The sequence below is a fragment of the Spermophilus citellus genome (genome assembly GCF_964194105.1).
Source record: "Spermophilus citellus genome assembly, chromosome: X".
Classification (NCBI taxonomy): domain Eukaryota; kingdom Metazoa; phylum Chordata; class Mammalia; order Rodentia; family Sciuridae; genus Spermophilus; species Spermophilus citellus.
This window is the reverse complement of record NC_138190.1, coordinates 64,698,675-64,717,380: the sequence shown is the minus strand read 5'-3', so window position 1 is coordinate 64,717,380 and position 18,706 is coordinate 64,698,675. Positions and strand designations below refer to the sequence as shown.

Here is an 18,706-nt window from a genome sequence, read left to right as displayed (position 1 = left end):
TTTATCATGTCATTCATATGGAAGTTTATTATAGGGAAATCTATAAAGATATGAAAGTACATTACTGATTACTTAGAGTTAAAGGGTTTAGGGATGACCTTTTGTTATAAAAATGTTCTAAAATTAACCGTGGTAATTGTTTCATCTATGAATATACTATAAACCATGGAATTGTATGTTTTAAACAGGTCAGTGGTACAGTAAGTAAATTTTATCTCCTCTTAAGTTAAAAATTTATATTAAACCCCCATTAAGGAAATTATAAATTAAAACCACAATGAGTCCAGTACGTATCTGTAATTTCATGTATTTGGGAGGCTAAGGCAGGAGCTTTTTGCAAGTTCAAGGCCAGCCCAGGTAACGTTGGGAGAATCTATCTCACAATAAAAAATAAAAAGGTCTGGGGATATAGCTCAGGTGTAGAGTCCCCCTAGGTTCAATTTCTCATGACCCCTCCCCCACACAAGCCACAATGAGCTATTGTTAAATATTAGAATATCTAAAATTTTTGAAATAATGTCAACATCAAATATTGGCAAAGAGGGGCTGAGGTTGTAGCTCAGTAGTGGGGTGCTTGCCTAGCATGTTTGAAGCACTGGGTTCTATCCTCAGCACCACATTAAGAAAAATAATTAAATAAGATAGGGGCTGGGATTGTGGCTCAGTGGTAGAGCACCTGCCTAACATGTGTGAGGCACTGGGTTTGATTCTCAGCACCACATATAAATAAACCCAATTAAAAAAAATAAAGGTTCATCGACAATTAAAGAAAACAAAGAAGTAAAATGTAAAAAAAAGAAAAAGATAAAGGTATTGTGTGCCTCTACAACTAAAAAAAAATGTTGGCAAAGATGCAGAAATTGGATCATTCATAAATTGCCATGGAAATATAAAATGGCATAGCCACTATGGAAAACAGCTTAGGAGTTTCTTTAAAAAAAAATCAACATGAAACCATAATATAACCATAATATAACTCCTGGGCATTTATCCCAGAGAAATATAAACTTAGGTTTATACAAGAACCTGTACATACATATTCACAGCAGTTTTATTTTTTTTAACATTTATTTTTTGGTTGTAGTTGGTTGGACACAATATCTTTATTTTGCAGTTTTAATTGTAACAACTCAAATCTAGAATCAGCCCAGAAGGTACTTCACAGGCTGAACAGTTAAACTGTGGTATTTCTAATATGAACTCTAATGTTCAATAAAAAGGAGAGGATTGTTGCTAATATGACAACTAGGATGAATTACAAAAAAAAATATGCTAGATGATAAAAAATCTGAAAACATGATAAACTATATAAAGCAATTCATATAACATTTCTGAAATGACAAAAAATTTAAATAGAGGACAGATTAGTCATTGCCAGGTGTTAGACACAGGAAAGGCAGGGGGAAGGTGGTGATTGTGATTATAAAAGGGTACGATGGGAGCTAAGTATAATGGTGCCCACCTGTGATTCCAGGTACTTAGGAGGCTGAAGCAAGAGAATCTAAGTTTGAGGTCAGCCTGGGCAACTTAGTGAGACCCTATTTCAAAATAAAATTTAAGAAAAAGGACTAGGGTATAGTGGCAGAGCACTCAGCATGTGCAAGGCACTGAGTTTAATCCCCAGTACCAAAAAAAATGGGAGGAGGGCAAAGTAGGAAGCCTGTCAGGATGGAACTGTTCTAATCTTGACAACAGTAGTACACACATGAATCAATAATATGTAATAAAATTGTATATCACAGGGGCTGGGGTGTGGGTCAGCAGTAGAGCACTCACCTAGCATGTGCAAGGCCCTGGGTTCAATCCTCAGCACCACATAAAATAAATAAATTTATTAATAGAATGAAGATATTATGCCCAACTACAACTAAAAAATAAATTTTAAAAAAGTTGTAATGTCTTGTAGTAAGCACACACAAGTACAAGGAAAACTGAGGAAACAGATTTTTAGATCGGTAGATTCTACAAACACCAGTGTTCTGGTAATATTTCATTACTATTTTATAGAATGTCACAATTAGGAGAAACTAAACAGAGATCTGTGTCAGTTGGTACTACCAAATGTGAGTCTACAATTATCTCAATTAAAACTCCATTTTTAAAAAGTCAGCAAACTGGAAGTACAGGGGAATACCCAATACTTGATATAGAGCACCTACAAGAATCTACACAATAAACATCAAACTTAATTGTGAAAGACTGAATGGTTTCCCACGAAGACTAAGAATACCATGGTCTTCTATTAATCTTCTTCTTAAATGTAATACTGTAAAATACAAGAAGTCCTAACCAGAATAATGAGGAAAAAAGGAAATCAGACACAAAGATGGAAAGAAAGAAAACTGTCCCTACTGAGACAACATGAATGTCGAAGTAGAAAATCCCAAAGAATCTACAAGCAGGGGAGAATCCTGGAACAAATAACTGAGTTCAAGAAGTTCATAGGATACAAAGTCAACATTAAAAAGTCCACTGAATTCCTACATACCAGCAATGAACAACTAGGATTATCAAATTTAAAAACAATAAAATTTAAAATAGCAACCAAGCTAGGCGCACTGGAATGCACCTATAGTTCCAGAGACAACATGATCACTTGAATCTAGGGAGTTTGAAGGCGGCTTGGGCAACATAGCATAATCCTTCTCCAAAAAACCTGCAAAAATGTAAATGTATAGGTAAAACTCTAGCAAAATATACTCAAGATTAATATACAAACAAAACTGATTAAGAAGTTTTACTCATAATTTTCCGTGAGTACAAGTAAATTCTTTTTCCTCCCTCCTCTCCTCCCTTCCTCTTTCAGTACTAGGTGGGGCTTTAACTAAGGGCTTCATACGTGCCAGGTAGCACACCAATGAGTTATATTTCCAAACTAACACTTTTTTTTTTTTTTTAGTACTAAAGATCAAATCCAGGGGCTCTCTGTCACTGAGCTACATCCCCAGTCTATTCTGTTATCAAGAAAGAAGGTCTCACTAAATTGCTGAGGATAGCCTCAAACTTGTGATCCTCCTGGGTTTGAGCCTCCCACATCACTGGGATTACAGTAACATTCCTATTCTTTACATACATTTGGTTGATAACTGTCCAGTTTTATAGTTGTTTCTTGGGGAGATGATTTGATGAGCAAATTGGTCTGTACATTTTGTAATGTTTGCTTTTTATCAAAGTGGATAATTTCTATTAGCCTATCACCAAATCATTGGCCTTTCTGCTATCTCTAGTGTCTAGTTAAATACAATAACTTGTTTTTCAGAAATTAATTCTTTAGTGCTTAGCAGGCTAAAGCAGGAGGATCACCAAGTTCGAGGCTAGACTCAAACATAAATAAAATAAAGAGAGCTGGGGATGTAGCTCAATCATAGAGTACCTCTGAGATCAATTCCCAGTACCACAAAAAGTAAATAAATAAATTCTTCAGTTAGTGAATTTCAAATTGGTTTTCTTCTTCTTATGGCTTTATTTCTTAGTGGAATTTCCTATCTGTCCAATCACATATTTGTTTTTTGCACTTGAGCATAGTTATAATAGCTGGTTAAGTGCCCCTGAGTTCAATCTCTGGTACTAAAAAAGAAAAAAATAAATCATAATTTTATAAATTACTCTTTATAGATTAATCTAACAAGCACAATTATAACTAATAACCTAAATTAATATTACCCAAAAAAAGGACAAATCCTACCATGTACCTTGCAATATAATGCACTCACTGAGAAGACTGTAATACCACCTTACATAGTACTCCTGGCAAAAAATATATGCTAAATCTAATCATAATTAAACAGGCCCATTCACAAAGTAATAGACCTACACATGTCAAAAAATTCATGGCAACTGAGCACAATGGTGTGCTCCTACAACCCCATCAATGTGGTAGCTAAGGATGGAGGACCACAAGTTCAAGGTCAACCTTGACAACTTAGATCCTGTCTCAAAATAACAAAAAAACAAGGACTAGGGATGAGGCTCAGTTGTACAGCATCCCCAGGTTTAATCCCCAGTACCACAAAAAGAAAAATTCTTGGTCCTGAAAGACAGAGAAACTGTTTTGTATTTAAAAAGAATACAGAGACATGTCAATTTATGCAATGTGTAATTTTGAACTGGATCCTAGACATAGGGGCAAAAAACCTTACCTACAAACATCATTGAGACAAAACATAAAAAAAAAATAGGGACAGTAGATTAGATAATAGTCTATATAAAGTTTTACCCATCTATTTACCTTCCCCATTATTATTCATTATATCCTATATTCTGGTGTTCCTATTTCAAATAATTTCCCTTATGATTTGAGAAAACCCTTAATTTCTTCTAGTATAAAGATATTTCCTCTACTTTAGGTCTGTTGACATCAAGTTCTTACTTTGTCTAGAGATGTCTTCATTCCACCCTTCATTTAAACATTTTAAAAGGATGTTTTTGCTGAATACAGAATTATACCCTCACAATTGTTTTCATTTGGCACTTTAAAGAAATTATTTCATTGTCATTTATTTTCTATCATTTCTGCTAAGTCATCAATATTACTTTTGTTCCTTTGAAATTAATGTCATTTTCCTCTAGCTAATTATATTTTCTTGGTTTTACTCTTTGAATTTCATATGATATAACTAGACGTTGTCTTCTTTATATTTATTCAGGGTTAGGACTCACAGTACTCCTTAAATCTATGCCTTGATGTCTTTTATGGTCTTTAGAAAATTTGTCTTCTGACCTATTCTCACTCTTCTCTCCTTCTGGAACACTTAATTATACATATGGCTGAACTTCACTCTGATTTTTATTTTTTCTACATAACTTTTCTCCAACCACCAAGTATAACTACCTAAAACTGGTAATCATCACATTACACAGGATTTTTTATAAAAGAGAAAGGGAGGTAAAGAGGAGGTCTTAAGTAGTTTTATAAAAAAAAATTCACGAAATGTAATCAGAGATGTTCTCAAACAACATAAAATTTTAATTCCTAATACATGAGTAACTACAGGATAAATATTTCTATACTACTCCCACTTCTTCTAATTATACATAAAACCATATTAAGTGCTTCCTTCTCCAAGTTACTACAATAAAATAAAAAATTACATTTTTACTTGCCCAAATTAAAATCTCATGTCAGGTCCTAGCAAAAATACACAAGAGGGGCTCTTATAAAGCTTGCTAATCTCATTTTCCACAAATTGAAAAAAAAAATTTGGTACCAGGAATTGAACCCAGGGACACTTAACCCCTAAACCACATCCCCAGTCCTTTTTATATATATTTTATTTACAGAGTATTGCCAAGTCGCTTAGGCCTCACTACATTGCTGAAGCGGCTTTGCATTCCACAATCTTCCTGTCTCAGCCTCCCATGCCACTGGGATTACAGGCATGTGCCACCACACCTGGCTCATAAATTAAAATTCTTTAAAAGCTGTATCCTCCAAATATAATTTTTTAAAAGACTATAAGATAAGCAGATTCAATTTCAATTTACCAATGCTTTGGTTCATCACAAGTCGTGGAGGAGAACTTGTTTCTTCAGATTCTTCTGATGAGTGTGCCAGGAAGTCATGAAGCTTCTGCACCAATGTATTCAACTTGCTTTCACTATCAAAACAAAAATTTAAAGAATTTGCTTAAGTAGTCTGCCATGTATTTAAATAAAAACCTCTAACAAACTAAAAACCTATCTACACTATTAATATTCTGAGAGTATGCATATTCAAAGTAAAAATTAAAGGAATTGAATTTTATCTCCTGGAGATATAAAAATATAAGTAATGCAACCTAACCATACACTTACCCAGGCTTTAAATATCATTTAAGGAAACTGCTCATATTACTCATTAAACACTTCCAACATATTGAGAACTTTAAATGTTCTGTGTGTTTAAACAAAGTTAGTTACACTTTACTTTCTGTTAAATCATTTTAAATGGATCATAAAATATTATCCTTAACCTAATTTTTGACAAAAATAAACTTTCCCGGCTGGGGTAGTGGCTCAGTGGCAGAGTGCTTGCCTAGCATGTGTGAGGCACCAGGTTTGATCCTCAGCACCATGTATCAATAAATTTTTTTTAAAAAGTCCATTGGCAACTAAAAAATTGTTTTTTAATTTAAAAATAAACTTTCCTATGACAAGAGGTTTTTTTTGTTTTTGTTTTTGTTTTTGTTTTATGAGGGAGGGGCTAGGGCTGGGGCTCAGAGGTAGCATACTTGCCTGGCATGTGTGAGGCACTGGGTTCAATTCTCAGCACAGCTCATAAATTAAATAAAGGTCTATCAACAACTAAAATTTTTTAAAATAAAAATAAAATAAAGGTATTGTGCCTACCTACAACTAAATAAAATACATATTTTTTTAAAATAGGGGAAATTTTTTTAAATTTTAACTGTAACCACCTTTTTTCACTATTAATAGCAGGCCCTTCTACAAATCTTATCATATTATCATTAAACATTTTAGTCATTATTTTCTCTTACTTGTATACAGGCTATATATGGAAAAGCCTTAGAACCAAAACAGCTTTTCAAGAAAGATTTAAACTTGGCAACATCCAAAATAAGGGAAGCAAAACTTTTTTTTTTTTCCTATTCATTGTAAATATCAGTAATTTAGGGCTGGGTGGTAAAGCATTTGCCTCATGTGTATGAGGCACTAGATTGGATCCTCAGCACCACATAAAAATAAAAAATAAAGGTATTGTGTCCATCTACAACTACAAATTTTCTTAAAATTTTCAAAAAGTATCAGTAATTTAGCAAATATATTTACTGAACATTTACTATCTTGGAGGTCTCTGAAGTATTTGTTATAATTATACTATCTTTCTTCTGCTTGGCACAGTTTAATTGTATATCTGACTGACAGATAAATAAAACATAGACTAGGACTTGGAAGAGTTTAGATTTTCAGGGAAATATTTATGAAACAAATTTTATAGCATAAACTTAAATTATATAATAATCCAACAGGGTTACAGAGAATTTAAAGTTTAAATGCAGAAAATAAATACCCCATTTTTAGTAAAATTAGATTATCCAAACTTTAAAGCAACAGGAAAAATATGACTCCATCAAAATTCACAACTTTCTAAGTTAAAAAAAGTGAAAACAACCCACACAATAGGAGAAAAACATTGTTAAACAATATATCTCAAAAGGGTGCAGTATCCAGAATATATAATAAATTCTCAAAATTAAACTTTTAAAAAATTTCAAATTAAAAATGGGCAGAGAAACTGAATGAAGTGGCACAAGCCTGTAATCCCACATAACTGGGAGGCTGAAGCAGGATCATTGCAAGTTTGAGGCCAGTCTTGGTTCTGATACCTTACCCTTGGTTCTGATACCTAGGAACTGGGGGAAAAAAAGTCAAATAGAGTAATGAAAATTACCCAGCAATTTTACTTATAGATACATACCCAAAACAAATAAAAATGTATGCCCACACATGGAAATAAAAATTGTATAAAAATATTCATAGCAGCATTTTCCTTAACAGCAAGAAAGAGGGAAGCAACTGATAAGTGAATAAACAAAATGAGGTGTAATCCATGAAATTTACATCCCAATAAAAAGAAATGAAATACTGAATATTGATACTTGCTAAAACATGCATGGTCATTGAAAACAACATGCTAGCCGGGTACAGTAGCGCATGCCTGTAAGTCCAGCAGCCCAGGAGGATTCTGAGTTCAAAGCCAGCCTCAGCAACAGCGAGGTGCTAAGGAACTCAGTGAGATCCTGTCTCTAAATAAAAATGCAAAATAAGGCTGGGTATGTGGCTCAGTGGTCAAGTGCCCCTGAGTTCAATCCGCAGTAGCCTCCCCGCAAAAAAAGAAAAAGAAAACAATATGCTAAAGAAAACATACATAACATTTCAAGTATTATTCCACTTATATCTATGAACTGTCCAGAATAGCCAAGTTCACAAAAACAGAAAGCAAATCAGTAATGGCTAAAGATAGAGAGAGGGAGAATTGGGAAATAAAGGATACCATTTTTAGAGTGATAAAATATTTTAGAATTAGGGTAGTAGAAATGGTTGCAAAACATTGTGAATTTACTTAAACACTGAACTGTATATTATTAAATGGTTAAAATGATGGCTTTATGCTACATGAATTTTATTTCCATAAAAAATGACTCTAGGGGCTGAGGCTGTGGCTCACTGGTAGAGAGTTCACCTAGCACGTGTTGAGCACTGGGTTCGATACTCAGCACCACATAAAAATAAAACAAAAGTATTGTGTTCACCTACAACTAAAAAATATTTTTAAAAATGACCCTAAAATCAGGATGGAGGGTTGGGGTTGTGGCTCAGTGGTAGAGTTCTTACCTAGCATGTGCAAGGCACTGGGTTCGATCCGCAGCACCACATAAAAATAAATAAATAAAATAAAGGTATTTGTGTTCAACTACAACTAAAAAATAAATATTAAAAAAAATAAGGTCGGATATTCAAGAAAATAGATTTCTATTTAACTGAAAAAAAAACCAGAACCACCACAAAAGCTATGTAGGCACCTCCAAAAGACTCCACAACCAATTTAAAAGGTAAACTAGTGTGAAAATTTACAAAAATACAGGAATAAACATTTATTATACAGTAGAACTATTATGGGGGGAAACTTCATGATTAATCAAAAGAACACATTCAAATACTGTGAATGAAGCTGCAGCTAAGTCAGGCCTTTCTGGACAGGCACCACCTCTACTCAAGCAGCAGCACAGTGAGACCTCAAGGCCAGTGGCCTTACTGCATGATTTTTGTGCATTTAGTTAGGAATAATCCAAGATATATAGAGAAGGAAAAAAGAAAATGAAAATGTAGTAGACATGCTACTAGTGGATTTCTGGGTGTGGCATTTGGCTGTTTTCTTTGGTCGAGAAGATGGTTTTACAAAAGTATGAAATGACGTTTCCCTATATAATAAAGATACTTTTTGCCAAAACCCTTTTTTTGGAAAACAGACATACAAAACTATTATGGTTAGGTCATGTCCATAATTATGTTGTTAGAAAATGGAACCTGAGGAAAAGATGCTCAGGGTCCACGGCATGCAAAATTCCTTGAACCAAAATTCAAATTAGTAATAATTACCTTATCCAACCAATGGATCACCAAAGAAAAGTGGTTCTCTAGAAATGAAAGTATAGCAAACCTGCAGAATTTTGATCTCCCACTCAGTCCCAGAAATTACAATGATTCAACCACAAAAGCAAGCCCTATTGCATAAATTCACATACAGTGAGTAATCAAGGATTATGTTACAGAAAAATCAGGCCTGTTGATGCATACCCGCAAACCCAATAACTAGGGAGGCTGAGTGAGAAGGATAACAAGTTTGAGGCCAGCCTCAGCAAAACACTGTCTCAAAACTTAAATTTTTAAAAGGTGAGAGGTGACTCAGTGGTAGAGTGCCCTTGAGTTCAATCTCTAGTACCACAAAAAAGGTGGGAGCAAAAATGTGGGTAAATGAGTATAGCAGACCAATAGTACCATCACATCACAAAAATAAAACGAAATGACTACAATCAGTGGAATTTTTTTCTTTCTGGTGGGCAGAACTTTGAGGCATAAATATGTTTGTGTTGTATTGTAGGCTGAACATCAGTAATCCAAAAACCCAAGACTAATGCTCAAAAAATGAGATTTTGAAACATTTCAATATTTCAGACTTTTAAACTGAAGATGTTCATCCTGTAAAGTCTATGCAATATTCCAAAATCTAAAAAACACTAAAAATGTGAAACACTTCTGATCTCAAGTATTTTTGGATAAGGGATACTCATCCTGTATAAATTATGAGACCAGCTAAAACAATAGTGGTAAAATACAAACTTGAAACATAAATAAGGTTGCCCATTCTGGTTACAAAAGGAGAGCTCTCAAAATGTCCTTGAGCTTTTTTGTCTCAGCCACTGACATGCCATCCAGACTCAGAAAGAACCAGAAACAGAGACCACGTGAGCCATGGCCACAGCCACCTCAGCAAGCACCGGAAGCACCCAGGAGGCAGGGGTAATGTTGGTGGCAGGCATCACCAAAGGATTGACTTTAAAAAAAATACCACCGGTCTGGGGATGTGGCTCAAGTGGTAGCGCGCTCGCCTGGCATGCATGCGGCTCGGGTTCAATCCTCAGCACCACATACAAACAAAGATGTTGTGTCCACCGAGAACTAAAAAATAAATATTAAAAAATTCTCTCTCACTCTTTGGCTGGAGATATGGCTCAAGCGGTAGCGCGCTCGCCTGGCATGCGTGCGGCCCAGGTTCGATCCTCAGTACCACATACAAAGATGTTGTGTCCACCGAAAAAACTAATAAATAAATAAAATTCTCTCTCTCTCTCTCTCTCTCTCTCTCTCTCTCTCTCTCTCTCTCTCTCTCACACACACACACACACACACACACACACACACACACACACAAAAAATACCACCACCCAGGTTACACTGGGAAAGTTGTTATGAGGCACAACCACTTAAAGGGGAACCAGAGTTTTGGCCAAACTGTCTACCTTGATAAATTGTAGACTTTGGTATAAATGTCCTCAGGAAAGATATAATGATTGGTATCTCTATGGCATTCCAGGATAACTACATAAAAGGAAAATAATCATTTGCATATATAAGATCTGACATAGATTTTTAAAATCTATTTTCTAGAATCACATCTTAGAGATCATCCTTAGGAATGTATATGTTCTATTGAAATTGGCATTTCAAAAATACCAGAGCAAGGGCTGGGGATGTGGCTCATGGCATGCGTGCGGCCCGGGTTCGATCCTCAGCACCACATACAAACAAAGATGTTGTATCCGCTGAGAACTGAAAAATAAATATTAAAATTCATTCTCTCTCTCTCTCTCTCTCTCTCTCTCTCTCTCTCTCTCTCTCTCTCTCTCTCTAAAAAAAAAAAAATACCAGAGCAAGTGTGGTCTTCTTGTTTTGTTTTGGGATGGAACCCACGGGCGCGCTTAACCACACAGCAACATCCCCAACACTATTTTGTATTTTATTTAGAGACAGGGTCTCACCAAGTTGCTTAGGTAGGGCCTTGCTAAACTGCTGAGGCTGACTTGGAACTTGCAATCCTCCTGCCTCAGCTTCCCGACTGCACCCAACTTGTTGTTTTTGTGTGTGTATCAATAGAAATTAAATCACAGTGCACTTTACCACCAAGCTACACCCCCAGCACTTTTGATTATCTTATTTTTGAGACAGATTATCGCTAAATAATGACCTGGAAGTGGTGGCATACACCTATAATCTCAGCAGCTGAGGAGGATAAGACAGGAGGATAGCAAGTTCAAGCCCATCCTCAGAAACACAGCAAAGTCCTACACAATCCTGTCTCAAAACTTAAAGAGGGGCTGGGGATATGGCTCAGTTGGTAGAGTGCTTGCCTTGCATGCACAAGGCCCTGGGTTCGATCACCAGCACCACAAAAAAAGAAAGGAAAAAAAGTCGATCTGGGCTTGTGGCTCAGTGGTAGAGCATTTGCCTAGCACATATAAGGTACTGGGTTCAATTCTAAGCACTACATAAAAATAAATAAATAAAATAAACTCATAAAAAATATATGCTCTAAACAAAAGGAAAACAAAAACAAAAGTCCAATAGGATTAGGAAGTCCTTTAAGTTAGACACATTTATCCCTTCTCACACTGGGTCACCTGCACACAAAAATCAATCCTTCTATAGCTTCTTCCAAACTGTTGCTAATAATATGAAATGAAGTTATCATGTACATCCTTTATTATATAATTGGCACTAAGTATATGTACCAAGTTCAATGCCACTAAGTCAAAGCACATGGTTAAGTATAGGGGCTCTGATACTAGTCAGATACCAATCTACTGTTCCTTCTACTGTGACTTTCAGCAACTTGAACCTCAGTTGTATTATGGGCATAGTGCTGTTTTAAGGACTAGATGAAATAATATATTTGAAGTCTTTAATACTATACCTCGCTGTTAAAAATGCCTTGTAATATTTAAATGCTGTCATTTTAATATTGCTTTTTCTAGATATCGTCCTCCAGGTTGCTATTCTTTCTTTAATACTTCTTGGTATTATCACAGAGTACTTATTATTTGGATTGATTTTGAAATGAGCCTCTATTTATTGATCTTACTCACCAGAATCAATTTTCAACTCTTAGGTTTCCTCAATAGCTAAAATGTTTCTGTGATTACAATGTGGATATGTGGAACTCAAAATTATCATAGGTTGTTTGTTATAGATTCATGGAATCTCTAGAGCCAAGGTAATCTGTTAGCATCTAATGGGGTATGATTATGTGTTCACTTCTAAGATTGTGCTTAAATTTTCAAATCTGGGAAGGAGGACATAGACCAGGAAGTACAGTGAATCCTGTTTCCTTCCTTTGCTCAGACCCACTCAAGAGAAGCAGCAGCAGCAGCAGCAGCAGGCAACAGTATCAATATTAATTAGTCGTGTGGTTCTAAAGCAATTTATTTTTCACATTGTAGAGACTATAGTGCACTCTCATCATTTTGATTTAATTTTTACCATAATTTGGATCCACAGAGGACTTGATAATCTTATCAGTTCACAGAATATCACTCAAGTCCACAATGTACTGATTGTGAAGAGAAAGTAGTTGGTACAGTAGCCCTCCCTTATTGATACTTTCTGCAATTTCGGTTACCCGCAATCAGCTGTGATGTAAAAATATTAAATGTAAAATTCCAGAAATAAACAATTCACAAACTTGAATCATGTGCCACTCTGAGTACCATGATGAAATCTTCTGCGATCCCATCTGTTCCACCTAAGTGGTGAACCACCCTTTATCGAGCATATTTAAAAGACACTGTACTCTCTTGTTAAATTAGCTATCATCTCCTTCAAGGAACACTTATTTCACCTAATAATGGTCACAACAGCTACAAGAATACATATTCTTCTCATCACTATATTTAACATTCTCCAAGGCAGATCATATGTTAGGCTACAAAGTAAGTCTTAACAAATTTAAGATGATTGAAATCATATCCTATTATCTTTTTTGACAATAATGGTATAAAACTGGACATTAATAACAACAGGAACCCTGGAAAATTCACATATGTGTGGAAATCAAACAACATACTTCTGAGAACCAATGGATCAGTGAAGAAATGAGAAGACACACAAAAATTCTTGAGACAAATGAAAATGGAAACATATCATACCAAATCCTATAGGAAACAGCAAAACTGGACTAATAGGGAGGTTTATAGCAATCAAAAAATAAAGATTTCAAAAAAGAACCTAAAATTATGCCTCTAGAACGAGAAAAACAAGAAAAAAAACATTAAACCCATTATAGGTAGAAGGAAAGAAATAATAAAGACCAGAGCACAAATAAGTGAAACAGAATATAAGAAAAAACAAAATGAATCTAAAAGCTGCATGATCTCACTCATATAAAAATCTAAAAATTGGATCCCACGGAAGTAGTAAGTTAAAATGGTGATCACCACAGGCTGAGATGGGAGCAGGGAGTTTGAGGTAGAGGTTGGTCAATGGTTAAAATTTGTCAGTTAGTTAGAGGGGGCTGGAGTTGTGGCTCAGCTGTTGTACTTGTGAGGCCCTGAGTTCGATCTTAAGCACCACATATAAATAAATTAAGGTATTGTGTCCACCTATAACTAAAAAAATATTTTAAAAAATAAGAAAACAGGGGCTGGAGATGTGGCTCAGCGGTAGCGCGTTCGCCTGGCATGTGTGCGGCCCGGGTTCGATCCTCAGCACCACATACAAACAAAGATGTTGTGTCTGCCAATAACTAAAAAATAAAAAAATAAAAAAATAAAATAAATAAATAAATAAATAAGAAAACAATTTCAGTTAGAGCAGAACACAGTGGCGCACGCCTATAATCCCAGCGACTCAGGAGGCTGAGCCAGGAGGATCATGAGTTCAAAACCAGTCTCAGCAATTTAGCAAGGTCCTAAGCAACTCAGTGAGACCCTGTCTCTAAATAAAATACAAAATAGGGCTGGGGATGTGGTTCAGTGATTGAGTACCCCTGAGTCCAATCTCTAGTTAAAAAAAAAAAAAAAAAGAAAAGAAATATTTTAAATATATATACATACATATATATGTATAGTATAGTTGCTGATAGACCTTTATTTTATTTATATACGGTGTTGAGAATTGAACCCAGTGACTCACATATGCCAGGCAAGTACTCTACTACTAAGCCACAAACCCAGCCAAGAAAAATATCTTGATATTTGCAAAAACATAAATAACTTTGCAGACATTATTATGTTACGGCAAATGAAATAAGCCAGTCTTACAAGAATAAATATTACATGGTTCTACCTACATGAGTTTCTATAACAGTAAAACTCATATAAACACGGCTGAGATGTAGCTCAATGGTAAAGTGCTCGTCTCACATGCATGAAGCAATGGGTTCAACCCCAACTCCAAAAAAAAAAAAAGATTCTTATAGAAACAGAATATACTATGATTGCCAGGGTTGGAGAGAAGAGGAAGGAAGACTCTGGCCAGAAGATTGGACTCGTGTGGGTAGGTGGGGTGGCATCAGAAAGTTGGAGTATGCCTTCCAGTATATCCAGACCTGTTTTGTAACTGATTATGATCCAACCATTGAAGACTCCTACAAAAACCAGTGTGAGATAGATAGATGACAGAGCAACCCGGCTAGATATTTTAGACACAGTTAGACAAGAATAATTTGGAGTCAAGAGAGCACAGTAAACAAGAAATGGTGAGGGCTCCCTGTTGGTCTTTTCAACCACAGAAGGTGGTCTGAAGAAATCTATTAAGTTTCAAAGACAAGATTCTCAGAGTAAAGGATTGTAATGAGATGCCAATTGTTTTAATTGGTAATAAAGCAGACCTGGATCAGCAAGAGCAGGTAACACAGGAGGAAAGACAGCAGTTAGCATGGCAACTTAAATAACATACATGAAGAAGTCAGCAAAGATTATAACAAACATAGATCAAAGTTTCCATGAACTTGTCCAGGCTATAAGGAAATTTAAAGAGCAATACTATCCTACTTCACAGAAAAAAACGGTAGTGAGAAGATAAGAAAGGCTGCCATTATGTCATTTTCTAAGAATCCCTTGAGATTTAGCTACCAACTGCCAGGAAAAGTCCTTATCTCCTTCTCTCCTTATGATTTACATCATGTTGGTACCTGTTTTAGCCTTAGATAAATGATCAACATATTAGCCTTAGACAAAGAAGCCCACAGATCCTTTCCATGAAGCTAATACAATGGTCCTTCCCAGACTGATTTAAAGGAAACACTAAAGCTGCTTTAAAGATTATCCGATTCCTTTAAAATAATGGCTACAGGGCTTGAGTTGTGGCTCAATGGCAGAATGCTTGCCTAGCATGCATGAAGCACTGGGTTCCATCCTCAGCACCACATAAAAATAAAGATATTGTGTCCACCTAAAACTAAAATATAAATATTAAAAAATAAAATACATGTCAACATACATATTCATTTTTTCAAAGAGCTTATATTTTAATAGAAATGAATCACTTTTGCAACATGAGCTGTTTGCCAAGTTGATGCAATAGGCTACAAAATAATTTTAACTCCTAAAATTTGTTTAGGAGTTAAAAATTATTTTGTTTCTAAATAGAAACAAAAAGGTTTTTGTTTTTGTGGTACTGGGGATCAGATCCAGGGCCTTGTGCATCAAGGCAAGCACTCAACCAACTGAGCTATATCCCCAACCCCATAAAAAAGGTTTTTAATGAGAATTTTTGCCCTATCTTTAAAATTGTTGATGTAAACTTTAGTTATACACTAAATGGAATCTACAGAAGTGAAACATCACAGACTTTTCTTGTTTTGTTGTTGTTGGTACTTGGGAATAAAACCAGGAGTGCTTATCCACTGAGCCACACATCCTCAGATCTTTTTTATTTATTTTCTATTTTGAGACAGGTTTTCACTAAGATGCTAAAGCCTTGATAAATTGTTGAGGCTGGCTTTGAACTTGCAAGCCCTCCTGCCTCAGCTTACTGAGACACTGAGATTACAGGTATATACCACCTCTCCCAGCCATCTCAGACCTTTCTGGATGCTGTAGCTTGTGTTTACCAGTGCCCAAAATACCAACATGACTATTGTGTTTATAGATTAAAAACTGCTACTCAAGCCTGTTATTGCTCCTCTTGAAGAAAATATTCTATGTGGACCAATATTAGAAAACATTCTGGACTTAGGCATCTCAATGTGTACTTGGTTTTTTAATTTCTCTCTCATCATAGCCATGCTAAGACTGTGGAATGAATAATTTATCTCCCTTTACAAGTATTTGTGGTTAAAGGGATTCAAAAACACTAAACATGTCTTTCTTTGATGACAGATACAAAACTGATCTTTCCAGAGTCAGAGATTATTAATGTATTGCCACATACTTTTAAACATTATTTTTTCAAACTAGTTAAGAAGTATTTTATATATATATATAGTTTAGTTATTGATGGACCATTATTTATTTATATGTGGTTCTGAGAATCAAACCCAGTGCCTCACACATGCTAGGCAAGCCATAACCCCAGCAGAAGAAGTATATTTAGAATCCTTTTTTTTTGTTACTTCTGGTTATGCATGATATAATTATACAAGCATGGAATATATATCATTCTACTTAAGACCCCCCATTCCTGTGGATGTACTAGATGGTGGGATTCACTGTGTGTATTCATATGTATGCATAGGAAAATTATTTCAGACTTATTCTACTATCTTTACTTTTCCTATCCCCCCTTCCCTTCATTCCCCTTTGCTCCATCTACTGAACTGTAAAAAAGTATTTTTATGCCAGGCACAGTGGTGCACACCTGTAATACCAGCAGCTAAGGAGGCTGAGACAGGAGGATCACAAATTCAAGGCCGGTCTGAGCAACTTATCCAGGCCCTAAGCAACTAAACTAGACCCTGTCTCTAAATAAAATACAAAAAAAGGGTTGGGGATGTGGCTCAGTGGTTAAGCAACACTGAGTTAATCCCCAGTACAGCCCCCCCAAAAAAACCCCAAACAAAAAAAAAACGTAATTTTATGTTTGCAAGCAAATTTGCTTTCACAGAATACCTTGTGTATATAAAAGTATTTAATTCTCATTGTTCACTTTTTTTTTGGGGGGGGGGAGTACCAGAGATTGAACTAAGGGGCACTCAACCACTGAGCCACATCCCCAGTCCCATCTTATATTTTATTTAGAGACAGGGTATCACTGAGTTGCTTAGCACCTCACTTTTGGTGAGGCTGGATTTGAACTCGCAATCCTCTTGCCTCAGCCTCCTGAGCCACTCGGATTACAGGCCTAACCCACCATGCCTGGCCTTACTGTTTACATTTAACTGACAAAAGAAGTAGCTTCTGTGGTAAAAAAAAAAAATTTACTTGCTGATCTGATCATGGCTGGATCTGCACTGGACCAGCTATATATTTCACTCCAGAAACCTTCCCAATAGAATACAACAGGATGAGACTGTGAAATCATTTTCATTACCCACTGCTAGGTTTTGACTATTATGTTAAGTATTAAGTGTAAACCATTTTTTTTTTTTTGTACTGGAGATTGAACTCCGGGGTGTTTTACCACTGAGCCACATCCTCAACCCTTTTCATTTTTCTATTCTGAGGGTCTCACCAAGTTACTAAGGTTGGCCTTAAACTTGTGATCCTCCTGCTTCAGTCTCTGAGTCCCTGGGACTACATGTATACACCACCACACCCAGCAAGTATAAAACTTTGAATTGTCAATTACTATAATTGTGGATGGCTTCTAATTTTGTTTTTAATTTTGTGGATCATTTAAACAATTCAAAATATGTTCCTGTTTTTAAGATATTAAATGGTAGTATACAGTGTCCCTTTATGTGTACAATAGTCGCATGACATTTATTGAGCATACCCATTAGTAATTTGGGGTGCTAGAATTAAAGTTGATTTATTTTATTTTTTTAATATATTTCATTTTTAAGTTACAGTTGGACACAATACCTTTATTTTATTTATTTATAACTATATGGTGCTGAGGATAGAACACAGGGCCTCGCGCATGCTAGGCAAGTGCTCTACCACTGAGCCACAAGCACAGCCCAGTTGATTCATTTTCACAAGATAAAAAAGGGCTGAGAATGTAGCTTTATGGTACAGTACTTGCTTTGCATGCGCTAGGCCCTGGGTTCAATCTCCAGTACAAAGAAACAAAAACACTAAGTAAACCAGTAGTAACATAGGGGAAAGGGAGGATCCATTCCTCTTACTATAAATCTCCTAATGTTTTCTATATTTCAGACTATATCTAATTTTCATATAGCTTTTTGCAAATTTAGGTGTTAACACCTTTTACCAATACTACTAACCTCCATTTTAAAAAGCAAAAATGCTAGAATATCAGGATCTTCTGGTAGAATACCTAGAGAAAGATAACACAGAACCACAAGTATTCCCTATATTAAAGGAGGAGTAGTAGCCAGGCACAGTGGCACATGCTTATAATCTCAGAGACTCAGGGCGCTGAAACAGGAGAATTGTTAAGTTTAAGGACAGCCACAGAAACTTAGTGAGGCTCTAAAAGCTCAGTGAGACCCTGTCTCAAAATTAAATAAAAAGGTCTGGGGGCTGGGGATGTGGCCCAAGTGGTAGCACGCTGGCCTGGCATATGCGAGGCACTGGGTTTGATC

General features: G+C 35.7%; 1 protein-coding gene across 8 annotated transcripts in view; it reads right to left on the bottom strand.

The window, feature by feature from the left end:
* Positions 1 to 18,706, bottom strand: part of ATRX (ATRX chromatin remodeler) — a 230,856-nt gene that overhangs the window by 178,544 nt on the left and 33,606 nt on the right. For 7 of the 8 annotated variants that reach the window (XM_081276837.1, XM_081276832.1, XM_081276834.1 and 4 more), the window contains one exon: positions 5,485 to 5,597. The exons of the other annotated variant lie outside the window; for it this stretch is intronic. In XM_081276837.1, the coding sequence (XP_081132963.1) occupies positions 5,485 to 5,500 (16 nt within the window). In that variant the 5' untranslated portion in view covers positions 5,501 to 5,597. The remainder of the gene's footprint in view (positions 1 to 5,484; positions 5,598 to 18,706) is intronic. 8 annotated transcript variants of the gene reach the window in all.